The following is a 17,318-nucleotide window of genomic DNA, read 5'->3' on the forward strand; positions in this document are numbered from 1 at the left end:
CCTGTAAGACCACCCAAAGTAGGCAGCCCACCACAACAGAAGGAAAAACATGGCCCACATAGGGGGCACCCCTAAAGCATATAGTTCTGATGACCAGAGGAGAATATGTGGCTGGGACACATAGGATGTCTCCTATAAAAGGCCACATCTCAAAGGTCAGGAAATATAACCAACCTTCTAAATACATAGAAATAAAAACAGCAAATTAGGCAAAATGAGGCAACAGAGGAATATGTTCTAAATGTAGGAACAACAAAGTGAAGTGGAGATAAGAATCTACCCAAAAGAGTTCAGGGTAATGATTGAAAAATGCTCAAAGAACATGGGAGAAAATTGGATGAACAGGGGGAGAAGTTAGAAGTTTTTAACAAAAAGTTAGAAAATATAAAGAAGACCCAAACAGAGATGAAGAATACAATAACTGAAATTTTAAAAATACACTAGAAGAAATCAACAGTAGATTAGACGATACAGAGGAATGGATCAGTGAGCTGGAAGACAGAGTAGTGGAAATCACTGAAGATGAACAGAAAAAAGAGTAAGAAGAAATGAGGACAGTTTAAGAGACTTCCATGACAACATCAAGAGTATTAACATCTGCATTATAGAGGGTCCAGAAGAACAGAGAGAGAAAAGGCCAGAGGACATATTTAAAGACATAATAGCAGAAAACTTCCCTAACCTGGGAAAGGAAACAGACATCAAGGTTCAGAAAGAACAAAGAGTCCCAAACAGGGCCACACCAAGACACACTGTAACTTAAATAGCAAAAATTAAAGATAAAGAGAGAATATTAAAAGCAGCAATGGAAAAGAAGTTATGCACATGAGAACTCCCAAAAGGCTATCAGCTGACTTTTCTGCAGAAACTCCACAGCCCAGAAGGGAGTGGCATGATATATTTAAACTGGTGAAAGGGAAAAACTTAACAACCAAGAATACTCTACCTGGCAAGGCTTTCACTCGGATTTGATAAAGAGATCAAAAGTTTTACAGAAAAGAAAAGCTAAAAGAGTTCAGCACCACCAAACCAGCTCATGTACAAAGCTAGCAGAAAGGTTAAAAGACAAAAGTAATAAAATCAACTTTATCTGCCATAAGTAGTTAAGGGATACACAAAACAAAAAGATGAAAAGTATGATGTCAAAAATAGTAATCATGGGGAGAAGGGAGTAAAAATGCAGGGTTGTTAAAATGCATTTGAACTTAAGACATTAAAAACTTAATCAGATAGATAGATAGATAGACTGCTGTATATAAACCTCATAGTAACCACAAGCCAAAAATCTATTATAGATACATACACACAAAATAGAAAAGAACCCAAACATAACACTAAAGATAGCCGTCAAATCATAAAGGAAGAGAGCAAAAAAGAACTACAAAAACAACTCAAGGAGGGGACCAAGATGGTGGAGTAGGAGGATATGGAACTTACCTCTCCCCACAAATACGTTAAAAATACATCTATACATGGAACAATTCTCATGGAAAACTGGAAACTGACAGAGGAACTCCTATACAACCAAGGATGCAAGAAAGATTCCCATGTAATCAGGTAGGACAGGAAGAAAAGCATCAAGTTGGGACCTGTGCCCCTGGGAGGGGACTAAGAAGAAAAGGGAAATTGCATGGGGGGACACTCACTGTGGGGAGTAAGTGGGTTGAGCCACAGACTGGGCATCCCAGTCCTGAGGTATTACATAGAGGAGACAAGCCCCTTTGGCTATTTGGAGAACTGCTGGGACAGAGAGAAAGGCTGGAGGTGTCTAGACTCTACTTGTGAGGAGTGAGTGGGTGCTGGCTTGCCACCAGGCAGGGCAGGGAGAGGTCTGCCCTGCAGGCTAGCACCTTGAGCACTCCCCAGTCCAAGCTGAGTGAACACCTTGGCCCCACTCACTCCATGCAACATCTTGGCACTGGATCTAGGAAAGCCAGGTCCTGGGAAAAGACTCGATCTAGGAATGCAGAGGCAGCCCAAGAGCCTGGGGTGTGGTCCAGGTAGGGTGGCGGCAGCCATTGTTGGTGCTTACTCAAACAGTGCCACAGAAGTAGCCCAGGCTTCTGATGGCAGCACAGCCACTTCAATTCCTGCAACCATAACGTCACGATCTCCAGTGTTAATCAAGTTAATGCTCCGGCCCTGCCCACTCCATGCCATAACCTTGCACTAGATCTGGGACAATGACAACAGGGGAAAAGACGTGACCTTGGGCTGAGTGAGTGGAGCCACAGACACATATGCAGGTAGTGGACTGGACCTCTGTTAGCCCACGAGCCCACTTTCTATACAGCATTCCCCTCCTTTGGGGCAAAGGATCCAGCATGAGGAGAAGGAAAAAATACACACTTAAAGGAACACAGCCAGCTCTATCCCAACCCTAAGGGCATCCACTCCTGCAACTTAGGAACTGGAAGGGTGGGGATTGCCACTGAGCAGAGAAGTCACACCTCACACCCTGTGCAGGCTTTAGCTCCTCAAACACCAGCCACATACCCTATCAAGGTGATAGTGGCCAGCACACCCTGGGGAAAGATGTGACTGGTCTCCACACCAAATCCAGCCCTAACACTAAAAACACTGGGCACATGCAGTCTACACAGGAATGCTCCCACATAAAAACACCCCTTCAAGACCACAGTAGATAACTGTTTCACCTAAATTCATAGAGACAGAAAAAGTTAAGTAAAATGAAAAGGCAGAGGAACAACTCATAATTGAAAGAGCAAGAGAAATCCCCTGAAAAATAATGAAACAGAGATAATCAGTACAACACACAAGTTCAAAACGTTGGTAATGAAAACACTAAATTAAGAAAGAGAATAGATCTAAACATTTTAACAAGGAACTAGAAATTATCCAGAAGATCTAATCAAAAATAGAACATTCAATTTCTGATAAAACGCACTCTAGAGGTAATAACTCACAGACTAAATGACACAAAAGAATTCATAAGTGATCTGGAAGGTAGAAAATATATATATATATATATATATATATATATATATACACTACAAAGCTGCAGTAATCAAGGCAGTATGGTACTGGTACAAAACCAGACAAAAAGATGAACAGAACAAAATAGAACCCAGAAATAAATCCGCACACCTATTGCCAATTAATCTACGACAAAGGGGGCAAGAATGTACAATGGAGAAAAGACAGTCTCTTTGGTGCTGGGAAAACTGGACAGCTACATGTAAAAGAATGAAATCAAAACATTCTCTAACACCATATATAAAAATAACACAAAATAGATTAAAAACCTAAATGTAAGAATGGAAACCATAAAACTCCTAGAGGAAAACATAGGCAGACCACTCTTTAACATAAATCATAGCAATATCTTCTTGGATCAGTCTCCTAAGGCAAAAGAAATAAAAGCAAAAATAAATAAATGGGACCCTATTAAACTTAAAAGCTTTTGCACAGTAAATGAAACCATCGACAAAACAAAAAGACAACCTACAAAATAGGAGAAAATATTTGCAAATGATATGACTGACAAGGAGGTTTTTTGGTGTTTTTTTTTTTGCGGTACGCGGGCCTCTCACTGCTGTGGCCTCTCCCATTGCAGAGCACAGGCTCCGGACGCGCAGGCTCAGCAGCCATGGATCATGGACCCAGCCACTCTGTGGCATGTGGGATCCTCCTGGACCAGGGCACAAACCCGTGTCCCCTGCATCAGCAGGCGGACTCTCAACCACTGCACCACCAGGGAAGCCCAGACAAGGAGTTTTAATATTTAAAATATACAAACAGCTCATACAACTCAATATCAAAAACAACCAATCCAATCAGAAAATGGACAGAAGACTTGTAGAGATATTTTTCCAAAGAAGATACACAAATGGCTAACAGGCACATAAAAAGATGCTCAACATCACTAATTATTAGAGAAATGCAAATCAAAACCACAATTAAATATCACCTCACACCTCTGAGAATGGCTATCATCAAAAGTCTACATATAACAAACATTGGAGAGGATGTGGAGAAAAGGGAACCCTGGTACACTGTTGGTGGGAATGTAAATTGGTTCAGCCACTATGGAAAACAGTATAGAGATTCCTTTAAAAAACTAAGAACAGAATAACCATATGCTGAACCAATTCCACTCCTGGGCACATATCCAAAAAACCTAAAACACTAACTCAAAAAGATATATGCACCCCACTGTTCACAGAAGCACTATTTACAACAACCAAGACACAGAAACACAGAAGCTACCCAAGTACCCATCAACACATGACTGGATTAAGATGTATACACACACACACACACACACACACACACACACACACAAAATGGAATATTGCTCAGCCATAAGAAAGAATGAAATACTGCCATTTGCAGCAACATGGACGGACCTAGAGAATATTATGCTTAGTAAAATAAGTCAGAGAGAGAAATACAAATACAAATACATTATATCACATGTGGAATCTAAAAAATAATACAAATGAATGTATATGCAAAACAGAAACAGAATTGCAGATGTAGAAAACAAACTTGTAGTTACCAAAGGGGAGAGGGAAGTGGGGAGGGGCAAATTAGGGGTATGCGGTTAACAAATACAAACTACTTATAAATAAAATAGATATGCAACAAGAATATACTGTATAGCACACAGAATTACACCCAATATCTTTTGATAACCTATAATGGAATATAATCTGCCAAAAACCGAATCACAATGCTATACACCTGAAAATAACACAATATTGTAAATCAACTATAGTTCAAGAAGAAAAAGAGGAAGAAAGAAAGCTCTGACAGGTCTTACAAAACAATAAACCTGTCTAACTTTGAAAACTACAACAAAACCAATTTTAAAACGGCAATAAGAACATACCTATCAATAATTACTTTAAAAGAAATGGACTGGGGCTTCCCTGGTGGTGCAGTGGTTGAGAGTCCGCCTTCCGATGCAGGGGACACAGGTTCGTGCCCCGGTCCAGGAGGATCCCACGTGCCGCGGAGCAGCTGGGCCCGTGAGCCATGGCCGCTGAGCCTGCGCGTCCGGAGCCTGTGCTCCGCAACGGGAGAGGCCACAACAGTGAGAGGCCCGTGTACCACAAAAAAAAAAAAAAAAAAAGGACTAATGGACTAAATTCTCCCAACAAAAGACACAGAGTGCCTGAATGGACAAAAAAACAAGATGCATATATATGCTGCTTACAAGAGACTCACTTCAGATCTAAAGACATAGACTAAAAGTGAGGGCATGGAAAAAGGTATTCCATGCAAATGTAAATCAAAAGAAAGCCAGGGTAACAATACTTATATCAGAAAAAGTAAAACAAAGACTGTTACAAGAGACAAAGAAGTACATTACATAATGATTAAGGGATTAATCAAAAGGGCGATATAATAATTATAAATATATATGCACCCAACATATAGAAGTACCTAAATACATAGTGCAAACATTAACAGACATAAAGGGAGTAATTGACAGCAACACAGTAATAGCAGGGAACTTTAACATCCCACTTACACCAATAGACAGATTATCCAGACAGAAAATCAATAAAGCACTGGCCTTAAATGACACATTAGACCAAAAGGACTCAATATATCTATACAGAACATTCCATCCAAAAGCAGCAGAATAGACATTCTTTTCAAGTGTACATGGAACATTTTCCAGGATAGACCACATGCTAGGCCACAAAAAAAATCAGTAAATTTAAGAAAATTCAATTCATATCAAGCATCTTTTCTGACCACAACACTATGAGACTAGAAATCAACTACAAAGAAAAAAACTACAAGGGAAAAAAACTCCCAAACATGTGAAGGCTAAACAATATGCTACTAAACAACCAATGGATCACTGAAGGAATCAAAGAATAAATCAGAAAATACATGGTGACAAATGAAAATGAAAACACAACAATCCAAAATCTAAGCAATGCAGCAAAAGCAGTTCTAAGAGGGAGGTTTATAGTGATACAAGTCTACCTCTCAGGAAACAAGAAAAATCTCAAATAAATAGCTTAATCTTACACCCAAAGGAAGTAGAAAAAGAAGACACAAAACCCAAAGTCAGTGGAAGGAAGAAAATCATAAAAATCAGAACTAAATTTTTAAAAAGAGAGACTAAGAAAACAATAGAAAAGATCAACAAAACTAAGAGCTGGTTATTTGAAAAAATAGACAAAATTGATAAACCTTAATAAGAGACTCATCAAGAGAAAAACAGGGCCCAAATCAATAAAATCAGAAATAAAAAGGATAAATAGAACCAACACCACAGAAATACAAAGGATCATGAGAGATTACTATGAACAATTTTACACCAATAAAATGGACAGCCTAGAAGAAAAGAACAAATTCCTAGAATTGTACAATTTTCCAAGACTGAACCAGGAAGACATAGAAAGAATAAACAGACCAATTACCAGTAATGAAATTGAATCAGTAATTTAAAAAATTAAAAACAAAAGTCCAGGACCAGATGGCTTCATAGGTGAATTCTACCAAACATTTAAAGGGGAATTAACACCTATCCTTCTCAAACTATTCCAAAAAACTGCAGAGGTAGGAACTCTTCCAAACTAATCCTGCCAGGCCAGTATTATCCTATTAGCAAAACCAGTCAAAGATATCACAAAAACAAAAGATTACAGGACAATATCATTGATGAACATAGATACAAAAATCCTCAACAAAATATTAGGAAACCAAATTCAACAATACATTAAAAGGATCATACACCATGATCAAGTGGGGTTTATCCCAGGGATGCAAGGATGGCTCAATATCTGCAAATTAATGTGATACACCACATTAACCAGATGAAGAATAAAAATTATATGATCATCTCAATAGATGTGGAAAAAGTTTTTGACAAAATTCAATATCCATTTATGCTAAAATCTCTCCAGAAAGTGAGTATAGAGGGAATATATCTCAACATAATAAAGGTCATATATGACAAGCCCACAGCTAACATCATACTCAACAGTCAAAAGTACTTCCTTTAAAATCAGGAACAAGACAAGGATGCCCACACTTGCCACTTCTACCTAACAAAGAATTGGAAATCCTAGCCACATCTATCACACAAGAAAAAGAAATAAAAGAAATCCAAATCAGAAAGGAAGAAGTAAAATTGTCACTGTTTGCATATGACATGATACTGTAAACAGAAAATCCTAAAGACGCCACCAAAAAACTACTAGAACTCATCCATGAATTCGGTAAAGTTACAGGACACAAAATTAATACACAGAAATCTGCTGCAGTTCTATATACTAACAACAAACTAACAGAAAGAGAAATTAAGAAAGCAATCCCATTTACAGTCACATCAAGGAGAATAAAATACCTATGAATAACTCTAGGTAAGGAAGTAAAAATCTCTACCTGGAAAACTATAAGACACTGATGAAAGAAATTGAAAACAAACAAAAAGAAGATGAAAAGGTATACCATATTCATGGACTCAAAGAATTAATGTCATTAAAACAACCACAATACCCAAGGCAATCTACAAATTCAATGCATTCCCTATCAAAATAACAATGGCATTTTTCACCATACTATAATAATTCTAAAATTTGTATGGAAACACAAAAGACCTCAGATTGCCAAAATGATCTTGAGAAAGAACAAAGCAGGAGGTATCATGCTACCTGATTTCAAACTCTACCACAAAGCTACAGTCATCAAAACAGTATGGTACTGGCACCAAAACAGACACATAGATCAATGGAACAGAACAGAGAGCGCAGAACTAAGCCCATGCTTATATAATCAATTAACCTACAACAAAAGAGCAAGAAATACAGTGGGGAAAAGACAGCCTCTTTAATAAAATGGTATTGGGAACACTGGACAGCTACATTCAAAAGAATCAAACTGGACTACTCTCTCATGCCATGCATAAAAATAAATTCAAAATGGATTGAAGACTTAAATGCAAGACCTGAAACCATAAAATTCCTAGGAGAAAACATAGGCAGTACACTATGTGACATCAGTGTTAGCAATATCTTTTCTGGATATGTTTCCTCAGGCAAGGGAAAAAAAAGCAAAATAAACAAATTGGACTATATCAAACTAAAAAACTTTTTCATAGAAAAGGAAACTATCAAAAAAATGAAAAGGCCACCTACTGAATGGGAGAAAATATTTGCAAATGATACATCCAAAAGGGGTTCATATCCACAATATACAAAGAAACAAAGAACTCATACAACTCAACATCAAAAAAAACCCAAACAAGCTCATTATAAAACAGGGCAGGGAAAAGGATCTGAAGAGAGATTTTTCCAAAGACATAAAGATGTCCAACCGGCACATGAAAAGATGCTCATCACCACTAATCAGGGAAAGGCAAATCAAAACCACAATGAGATACCACCTCCCATCTGTCAGAATGGCTGTTATCAAAAGATAAGAGATAACAAGTGTTGGTGAGGATGTGGAACAAAGGGAACCCTCATGCACTGTTGGTGGGATTAGCATTATTTACAATAGCTAAGATATGGAAGCAACATAAATGCCCATCAATTGATGAACAGATAAAGAATATGTGAGAAAGATAGATAGATAGATAACAGCCATAAAAAAAATGAAATCTTTTCATCTGCAACAACACAGGTGGACCCAGAGGGTATTATGTTGAAATAAGTTGTACAGAGAAAGGCAAATACTGTATGATTTCACTTATATGTGAAATCTAAAAAACAAAACAAATGAACAGACACAACAAAACAGAAACAGAGTTATAGATACAGTGAAAAAACAGGTGGTTGCCAGAGGGCAGAGAGGTGAGGGTAGGAAAGAAATAGGCAAAGGAGACTAAGAGGTACAAACTTCCATTTGCAAAATAAATGAGTCACAGGTATGAAATGTACAGTGTGGGGAATATAGTCAATACCTATGTAATATATTTGTATGGTGACATACTGTAACTAGACTTATCACAGTGAACATTTCAAAATGTACAGAAATATCAAATCACTGGTGTGCAACAGGAACTAACATACTGTTTTAGGTCAATTATACTTCAAAACAAACAAACAAAGTCATAAAACAGAGATGAGATTTATGGTTATGGGGGTGCGGAAAATAAGGGAGGACGAGGAGTTGGATGAAGGCTGCCAAAAGGCACAAACTTCCAGTTGTAAGATAAACAGTACTAGGGATGTAACGTACAATGTGATATAATTCACACTGCTGTATGTTATTTATGAAAGTTGTTAAGACAGTAAATCTTAAGAGTTCTCATCACAAGGAAAATTTTTTTTCTATTTCTTTAATTTTGTATCTATATGAGATGATGGATGTAGACTTATTGTAATGTATGTAAGTCAAATCATTATGCTGTAGACCTTAAACTTATACAGTGCTGTATGACAATTATATCTCAAGAAAACTGGAAGAAAAAATAAAATACAATTAGATTCAAAAAATAAATACATTAAAAAAATTATACACAAAAGAATAATAAAGCTGGAGGAATCACACTACCCAAATCTAAGACTCACTATAAAGCTACAGTAAGCAAAACACTGGTGAATGGATAGACCACAAAAATCAATGAAACAGAAATAGTCCAGAAGTAGACCCACACAAATATGGTCAATTGATTTTTTTTATAAATGTGCAAGAGTAACTCAATAGAAAAAGGAGAGTCTTTGGAATTCCCTGGTGGTCCAGCGGTTAGGACTCCGCACTTTCACTGCCGAGAGCTCAGGTTCAATCCCTGGTCGAGGAACTTAGATCCCGTAAGCCGCTTGGTGCAGCCAAAAAAATAAATACATACATACACACATACATATATAAAGAAAAAGAGAGTCTTTTCAACAAATGGTATTATCAGTACCCTACATCAATCCAAAGTATTTAAATCTTAAATATCTCTCAAAGTAGTATCTCATTACTACCATCATCTCCCAGCCTAAGTTCTCTTCTCTGGCTCCTGTGATTGTCTGTCTATTCTGAACTGTTCTCTTAATATATTGTGTTCTCCGTACTGCAAACCAAATGAGCTCTTCAAATTGCAAATCTGACCAAGTCACTCCCTGCTGAAATTCTTTAGAGCTTCTCATTCCTCTTAGGATAAACATAAAATTCTGTTGATATGATTTTAAAAGGCCATGAATTAACAGGCTCCTACTACCTCTCTAGCCTCATTTTGCACCACACTCTTTCTTTCACTCCATGTTGTATTCACCATTCTCCTTCCTATCAAATGGCCTTTGCACATATTTTCTCTACCTGATAAGCACTTCCCTTCCTTCTCTGGATTTCAGTTCAATCTTTACTTTTTCAAAAAACGTCTCCTAAACTCTCTACATAGTTCAAATCCCTTTATTACACTGTAAACTAATCCTTTATTGACCTTGACACCATTGTATTATTACCTTTGAATGGCTGCTTGTATTTAAGTATGATTATTTCATGACTAGCTCCCTGAAAACAGGATGTGCATCCATTTGCTCCCCAGTGCATCCCCAGAGTATACCATAAAAGGAACTCAACAAATGTTTGTTAAATGAATAAATGTATCTTATTCATCCTTCACAACCACCCTATGAGATATGTACAATTATTTCCCCCATTTCATAAAATGGAAAAACCAAGGCATCAAGAATTTAGGTAAATTGCTCTAGGTCATACAGCTAAGAAGTAAAAAGCTGGATACCATCAAAGCATTATGATTCTAAGGACCAAGATATTAATTATGCTCTAACGGCTATTCAAATAAAACAAAACCTAAACCAATCCTTGTCCATGAAGGAGTGTAAAAATAATACTTTAGTATTAATTCATTCAACAAATATTTATAAAGTGCTTACAAAGTGTCAGTTACCGTGCTAAGTACTGAGGTTACAGGGCAAACAGGACAAAGGTTCTTAGCCCTTATTGGAGCATTCCACTATTTATTTATTGACCACCTACTATGTGCCAACTACTGTGCTAAGTAAAGGAGACTCTAAAGGGTGAATAAAGCTTTAAATAATTATACCAAAAATAAATTAAATTTCATTTGTGATAAGTGCTATAAAGGAAAAATTCAGGGTGCTAGAGGAACAAGCTATACAGAGACCTAAACTAGCTAGGAATGTCAAGAGAGATTTCTAAAGAATTGATATTTAAGCTGAGACCTGAAGTATAAGTTTACATTATCAAATTTGAAAGAAATGTAAATATTATTATTTGCAAGAATTTGTGCAAAAGCAATTCACTGAAGAAAGGATAAGCATTTGGAAATAGTGCTTCCCAAGAGATGGAAGAATTAGGAGTTGCAAAATCAGGTAGAGATGTGATTGGTTAAACCCAAAATCAAAGACCTGTAATGATAAACAATATTGTCTTTTATAAGCAAAGGTTGGCAAACTACAGCCTCTGAGACAAAATCAGCCCACAACCTTCTTTTGTAGGCCCTTGAACTAAGAATGGTTCTTACATTTTTATAAGATTGTTAAAAATAAAAGAAAAAAAATGGAAGGGGAGGAGAAAATTAACATTCTGTATATAGCCACAAAGCCTAAAATATTTACTATCTAGTCCTTTACAAAAAAAGTTTACCAACCCATGCTCTACACACTATAATCAAGTAAAACATAATGAAGCCTATCCTAACAAATTCATTAAATATGATTCTATTTGAATACTAAACGTAGGTACTGAATAGATATCATACATATCTTTCTCAAAATTGCAGCTTTGTGGCTCAAAGTTATCAAACGCACACCAAATTTACAATCAGCTACAGAACAGGCATATTTGATCTCACTTAAATGTACTGTCAACACATGCTTAAGTAATATAAACACCTACACCGACAGTTATCAAAATATACCATAAAAATTGATAGAGATAAGAAATGTGGCTTCACTAAAACTAAATGTAGTTTTTTTTATATTTTAGTTGAAAAACTACCATAAGACATCTATAGGATGAGAGTCTAAGTCACTGGATTTAATACTATTTTGAAAAATAATTGCTACATATTAATAAGAGAAATCATACACTTACCAAGATTTTTTTCAATTCTTCAAGTTCTACTTCTTTGTTATTTTTAAGCTTAGTCATCTCTTCTAAAAAATCAAAAGAATATAAATGCGTTAAAAGCTGGATTTAAAAAAATGGGAAAGGAGAGACAATAAAACAAAAAAAAGATTCCATTTTTAAAAGACATTCTTTCATAGCTGTACCATTCAAATAGCCTCCAACCTGATTTCTCCACTTCTATTCCTCACTACCAACACTCCCCACCCAACATCAAATTTACCTTCCATACAGAAGTGACAATGATCCTTTAAAAATGTAAACAAGATCATGTCATTCCTCTAATTAAAATCTTTCAGTGGTGTTCCTTTGCCAGCAGAATAAAATCAAAATTCCTTTCCTTGGCCCTACCTGATTTGGTCCTTATTACCCCATACTCACTTCATTCCCCTTTCCATATTTCTTCTTACACTTAGTCACAAAGGTTTTCGTTCACTCACATGTATTAACCAAGCTCCTTCACACCTCAGGGCATTTCTACATGCTTTTCCTCCTGAATGAAAAGCTCTCTCCAACTCACATGCTTTCCCTTAACTAAATCTCACTTATTTAGGTCTCAGTTTAAGGCCATCCTTGATCACCAAATCTAGATTAGGCCTTATTATTTTCTTATATTTTGTCATTTTCATTCATTTCATTCCTTCATAGCACTTATCCCAATTTGTAATTAAATATTTATTTGTAATTATTCATTTTATGTGTCTCCGAGTGCAAAATCTCATGAGAACAAAGACCATGTCTGTTATGTTCCTAATGAATATCCAAAGCTAAATGAGAAACATCTAAGTCTAAGTTCTATAGTTATTGTGTATCTAATAACCAAAGAAGAAGCAATAGAAAAAACTAGAGGGAGAATCTATTATACAACCAGAGTGAAAATAAATGTGGGCACAGAGATAGAAAACTGACCACAGGAGTAAAACCTGTTTAGAGCTATATTAGACTGAACTGAAGATGGGAGACACATGAAGAAGCAAAGAAAACTGTACCAAGTAAAGAAACACACAAAAATTATTTGACAAAGATTCTGAATTTACAGTTGTCTTTAACTTACTTGTTATGCACTACCTCATTCTTTAAATGAACAATGAAGAAACAAAGAGTTTGAACTTAGGCAATTAGATGGCTCTTAAATCTGCAACACAGAATAGTCAGATTTGTATTTTTAAAGGAACACTCTAGCATAAATGCAGAGAATGAACAAAAGGTAGACAAGACTGGAAACAAAAAGATTGATTCTAAAGATACTGCAATTAGTTCTGGTCAGAGATGTCTGGTTCCAAGCTAATGTCAAGATATAAGGGGTAGAGTAGGCTGTATCTGAGGAGTGCACAGAATAACAGTGGTCTTAGGATAGGTCAATGATTGTAACTCCTGAGGGGACAGTGGAGGCATACACTAATCAAGATGTAATCCTACGAAAATATCATTAAGGAAGAATGCAAAGTGTAGCCAGGAAATAATGCAGTAAGAATGAGGGCTACTGCAGTAAGAAAGAAGGTTATGAATAAAGGCCAAAGCAAATAGAAGCCTAGTAAACACAAAAAGAGATGAACAAAGATGAGGACAAATGAGGGTAATATGAAGCATGGTTTATGATAATGTCCCAGACACAATTTGTGTTCCATTATGTTACTCACATGCATCCCTCTCCTAGGTTAAGAGAATGTGCTTGAAACTCTAAAAACCAGGAAAGAGGAAATGAGGACTTGAACTGTTCTAGGTCTGTGGAGACGAAGAAAAGGGGGAAGATTCAGAAGATATTTAAGAGTTAAAAACTCTTAAATTAGTTAGATTTTAAGAGCTAGATATTAAGAGTTAGAAGCAACAGCATTAGATAACCAATTAGAAGTGAAAGGTAAGGGAGAAAGATTTTTTGGTTTTGAGAACTATACTATCAATCAAAGAAGGAAATAAACTAATGTTGAGTACTTACATCATTGTTAATGATACTCTCCTAAACATAATACTTTGCACACTCCATCATTCTCTACAACTATCCAAATCCTCTCTGTATCTTAAACTCTACTTTGTTTTTTAAATCTACCTATTCTATAAAGTCTTTTCCAACTCTGCAGTCCACATTGATACCTTTGGCTTCCTCTTGTTAACAGCATTAACACATTTCCATCAATAAGAAATCTGTGAGCATTCACTCCAAATATATAAATATTTATACAATACAAATACATATTTATATTTTATAAATTTATATAAAATACATATATTATATTATTCATTATAAAACATATATACAGCATTAAAAATAAATAGAAATAGAAGTTCTAATACTTCCTTCCCTAATCTTAAATAGAAGTCTCTCTCACTCCTTTAATTTTTGAAACATGGTTCTAATGATTTTATGAATTCAAACTTTCTCCTACAATAATTAGAGATTTCTCAAGAACATGGTATTTCACTTCTTGTATATGTTTCCACCTAAGATAGTGCTAAGAAACACACATAGAACTATTTCACAGTTCTGGAATTCCTTATCCAAACTTCTCATAATATATTGCTCTACTAAGAGAAAAATCACATTATGCATTCGATCTTTCAATATGACAATAACAGCCACTTATATTCAATATCAGATTTAATTATTCCATAGTCTACAACATTCAATTGACCAATTCTAAAGAACATAGGTATATGCAGTGATTTAAGACAGTATGTTATGCTCTAAAGGAAGATTTAAAAAATGGGTGAAATATGCATTCACAATCATTCTAATGTAAAATAATACTAAAAACATTATTTACCATTGGATAGTACAATTTTGGATGTTCAAAACAGTCTAGTCTGTAATGGAAAAGTAAGCTTTGCAAAAGGAAAAGCATAAATTGGGTTTCAAAGTTCAGCCAAACATCCTAACAGGCACTACTGCTTACAATTATTTTAATTACATAAGTATTCAAAGTTAATAATAAAGATTATAGAAAGTTATAGAGATTTCCAGAAAAATGCCTGCCAATCCATGAATTATCTTAATTTATAAAATAATTCTTTTCACCAAAATTGGAAAAAAATGTTTATATATATTTATAAATCTCCACAATTATAAATATGAGGCTTTATAAATATGAAGCATAGACTTATTAATATTAGCTAACTAAATGGTCATAAATTCACAAAATAACTACAAACTTCTCTTTCTTTTAGCCATGAAAGTTGAGTATTAACAACACCACATGATAAAATAGGGTCACATTTTCCTGAAAATAGTTCATAATCCAACATGGCCAATAAATGAAATTTCAAAATTCAATCAAAATATAAGACATTTCCCACTAAGAATTATTATTACAGCCTCTGAATCCTAAATTAAGAAAAAAAAGACTACAGGAGGAAGACATTCCACCCGTGGGCAGCAGCTTCAGGCCATGCTCCAGAGTTCCAGCCTACCCTACACATTTCAGACTTGCCTAGCCAGCCGCTAAAACCTTGAGAATGCATCAAGCACACGTTTATAACACTCTATGGAAGGAATCTTCTCTTCCCATATGCAGAGCCTAAAAAGCCACGGCAACTGTCTAGAAGGAGAACAAGGGGTAAAAGGCAGTTTCAGGCACAAGCCTCTTAGATATCCTCATCCACCAGTGGGCAGAGAGCAGAAGCAAGAAGAACTACAATCCTGCACCCTGTGGAATAAAAACCACATTCACAGAAAGATAAACAAAATGCAAAGGCAGAGGGCTATGTACCAGATGAAGAAACAAGATAAAACCCCAGAAAAACGACTAAATGAAGAGGAGATAGGCAACCTTCCAGAAAAAGAATTCAGAATAATGATAGTGAAGATGATCCAGGACCTCAGAAAAAGAATGGAGGCAAAGATTGAGAAGATGCAAGAAATATTTAACAAAGACCTAAAAGAATTAAAGAACAAACAGAGATGAACAGTACAATAACTGAAATGAAAACTACACTAAGGCAAGGCCCAGTGACATTTCACATGGCGTAGGAGGAAAAACCTTGGACAGGCAATGGACTGAAAGAACATGACTACGGAAGCACCCAGCTCCAAAAGTCCCAGCCTGCCACTATAGAATGGCCATGTGGATAAAAGGCTATGGGCGCTGCAGCCAGGAGTCACTGCTATGCCTCTTAGGTGGGAGAGCCAACTTCAGGACACTGGTCCACAAGAGACCTCCCAGCTCCATGTAATATCAAACGGTGAAAATCTCCCAGAGACCTCCATCTCAACACCAACACCCAGCTACACTCAACGACCAGCAACCTACAGTGCTGGAAAACCTATGCCAAACAACTAGCAAAACAGGAACACAACCCCACCGATTAGCAGAGAGGCTGCCTAAAATCATAATAAGGCTACAGACACCCCAAAACACACCACCAGACGTGGACCTGCCCACCAGAAAGACAAGATCAGGCTCATCCACCAGAACACAGGCATTAGTCCCCTCCACCAGGAAGCCTACACAACCCACTGAACCAACTTTAGCCACTGGGGATATACACCAAAAACAATGAGAACTACGAACCTGCAGCCTGCAAAAAGGAGACCCCAAACACAGTTAGTTAAGCAAAATAAGAAGACAGAAAAACACACAGCAGATGAAGGAGCAAGATAAAAACCCACCAGACCTAACAAATGAAGAGGAAATAGGCAGTCTACCTGAAAAAAAATTCAGAATAATGATAGTAAAGATGATCCAAGATCTTGGAAATACAATAGAGAAAATGCAAGAAACATTTAACAAGGACCTAGAAGAACTAAAGAGGAAACAAGCAATGATGAACAACACAATAACTGAAATTAAAAATACTCTAGAAGGGATCAATAGCAGAATAACTGAGGCAGAAGAATGGATAAGTGACCTGGAAGATAAAATAGTGGAAATAACTACTGCAGAGCAGAATAAAGAAAAAAGAATGAAAAGAACTGAGGACAGTCTCAGAGACCTCTGGGACAACATTAAACGGACCAACATTCGAATTATAGGGGTTCCAGAAGAAGAAGAGAAAAAGAAAGGGACTGAGAAAATATTTGAAGAGATTATAGTTGAAAACTTCCCTAATATGGGAAAGGAAATAGTTAATCAAGTCCAAGAAGTACAGAGAGTCCCATACAGGATAAATCCAAGGAGAAATACGCCAAGACACATATTAATCAAACTGTCAAAAATTAAATACAAAGAAAACATATTAAAAGCAGCAAGGGAAAAACAACAAATAACACACAAGGGAATCCCCATAAGGTTAACAGCTGAACTTTCAGCAGAAACTCTGCAAGCCAGAAGGGACTGGCAGGACATACTGAA

At 36.2% G+C, this 17,318-nt stretch overlaps 1 protein-coding gene across 1 annotated transcript in view; it reads right to left on the minus strand.

Annotated features, from left to right (window-relative positions):
- The window catches only part of SYCP1 (synaptonemal complex protein 1), a 145,376-nt gene that overhangs the window by 85,283 nt on the left and 42,775 nt on the right, over positions 1 to 17,318 (minus strand). The window contains exon 16 of the mRNA XM_029229102.1: positions 12,001 to 12,062. Within this exon, the coding sequence (XP_029084935.1) occupies positions 12,001 to 12,062 (62 nt within the window). The remainder of the gene's footprint in view (positions 1 to 12,000; positions 12,063 to 17,318) is intronic.

This window comes from Monodon monoceros, unplaced genomic scaffold, assembly GCF_005190385.1.
Source record: "Monodon monoceros isolate NGI ecotype Baffin Bay Population unplaced genomic scaffold, NGI_Narwhal_1 Super_Scaffold_18, whole genome shotgun sequence".
Taxonomy (NCBI): Eukaryota; Metazoa; Chordata; class Mammalia; order Artiodactyla; family Monodontidae; genus Monodon; species Monodon monoceros.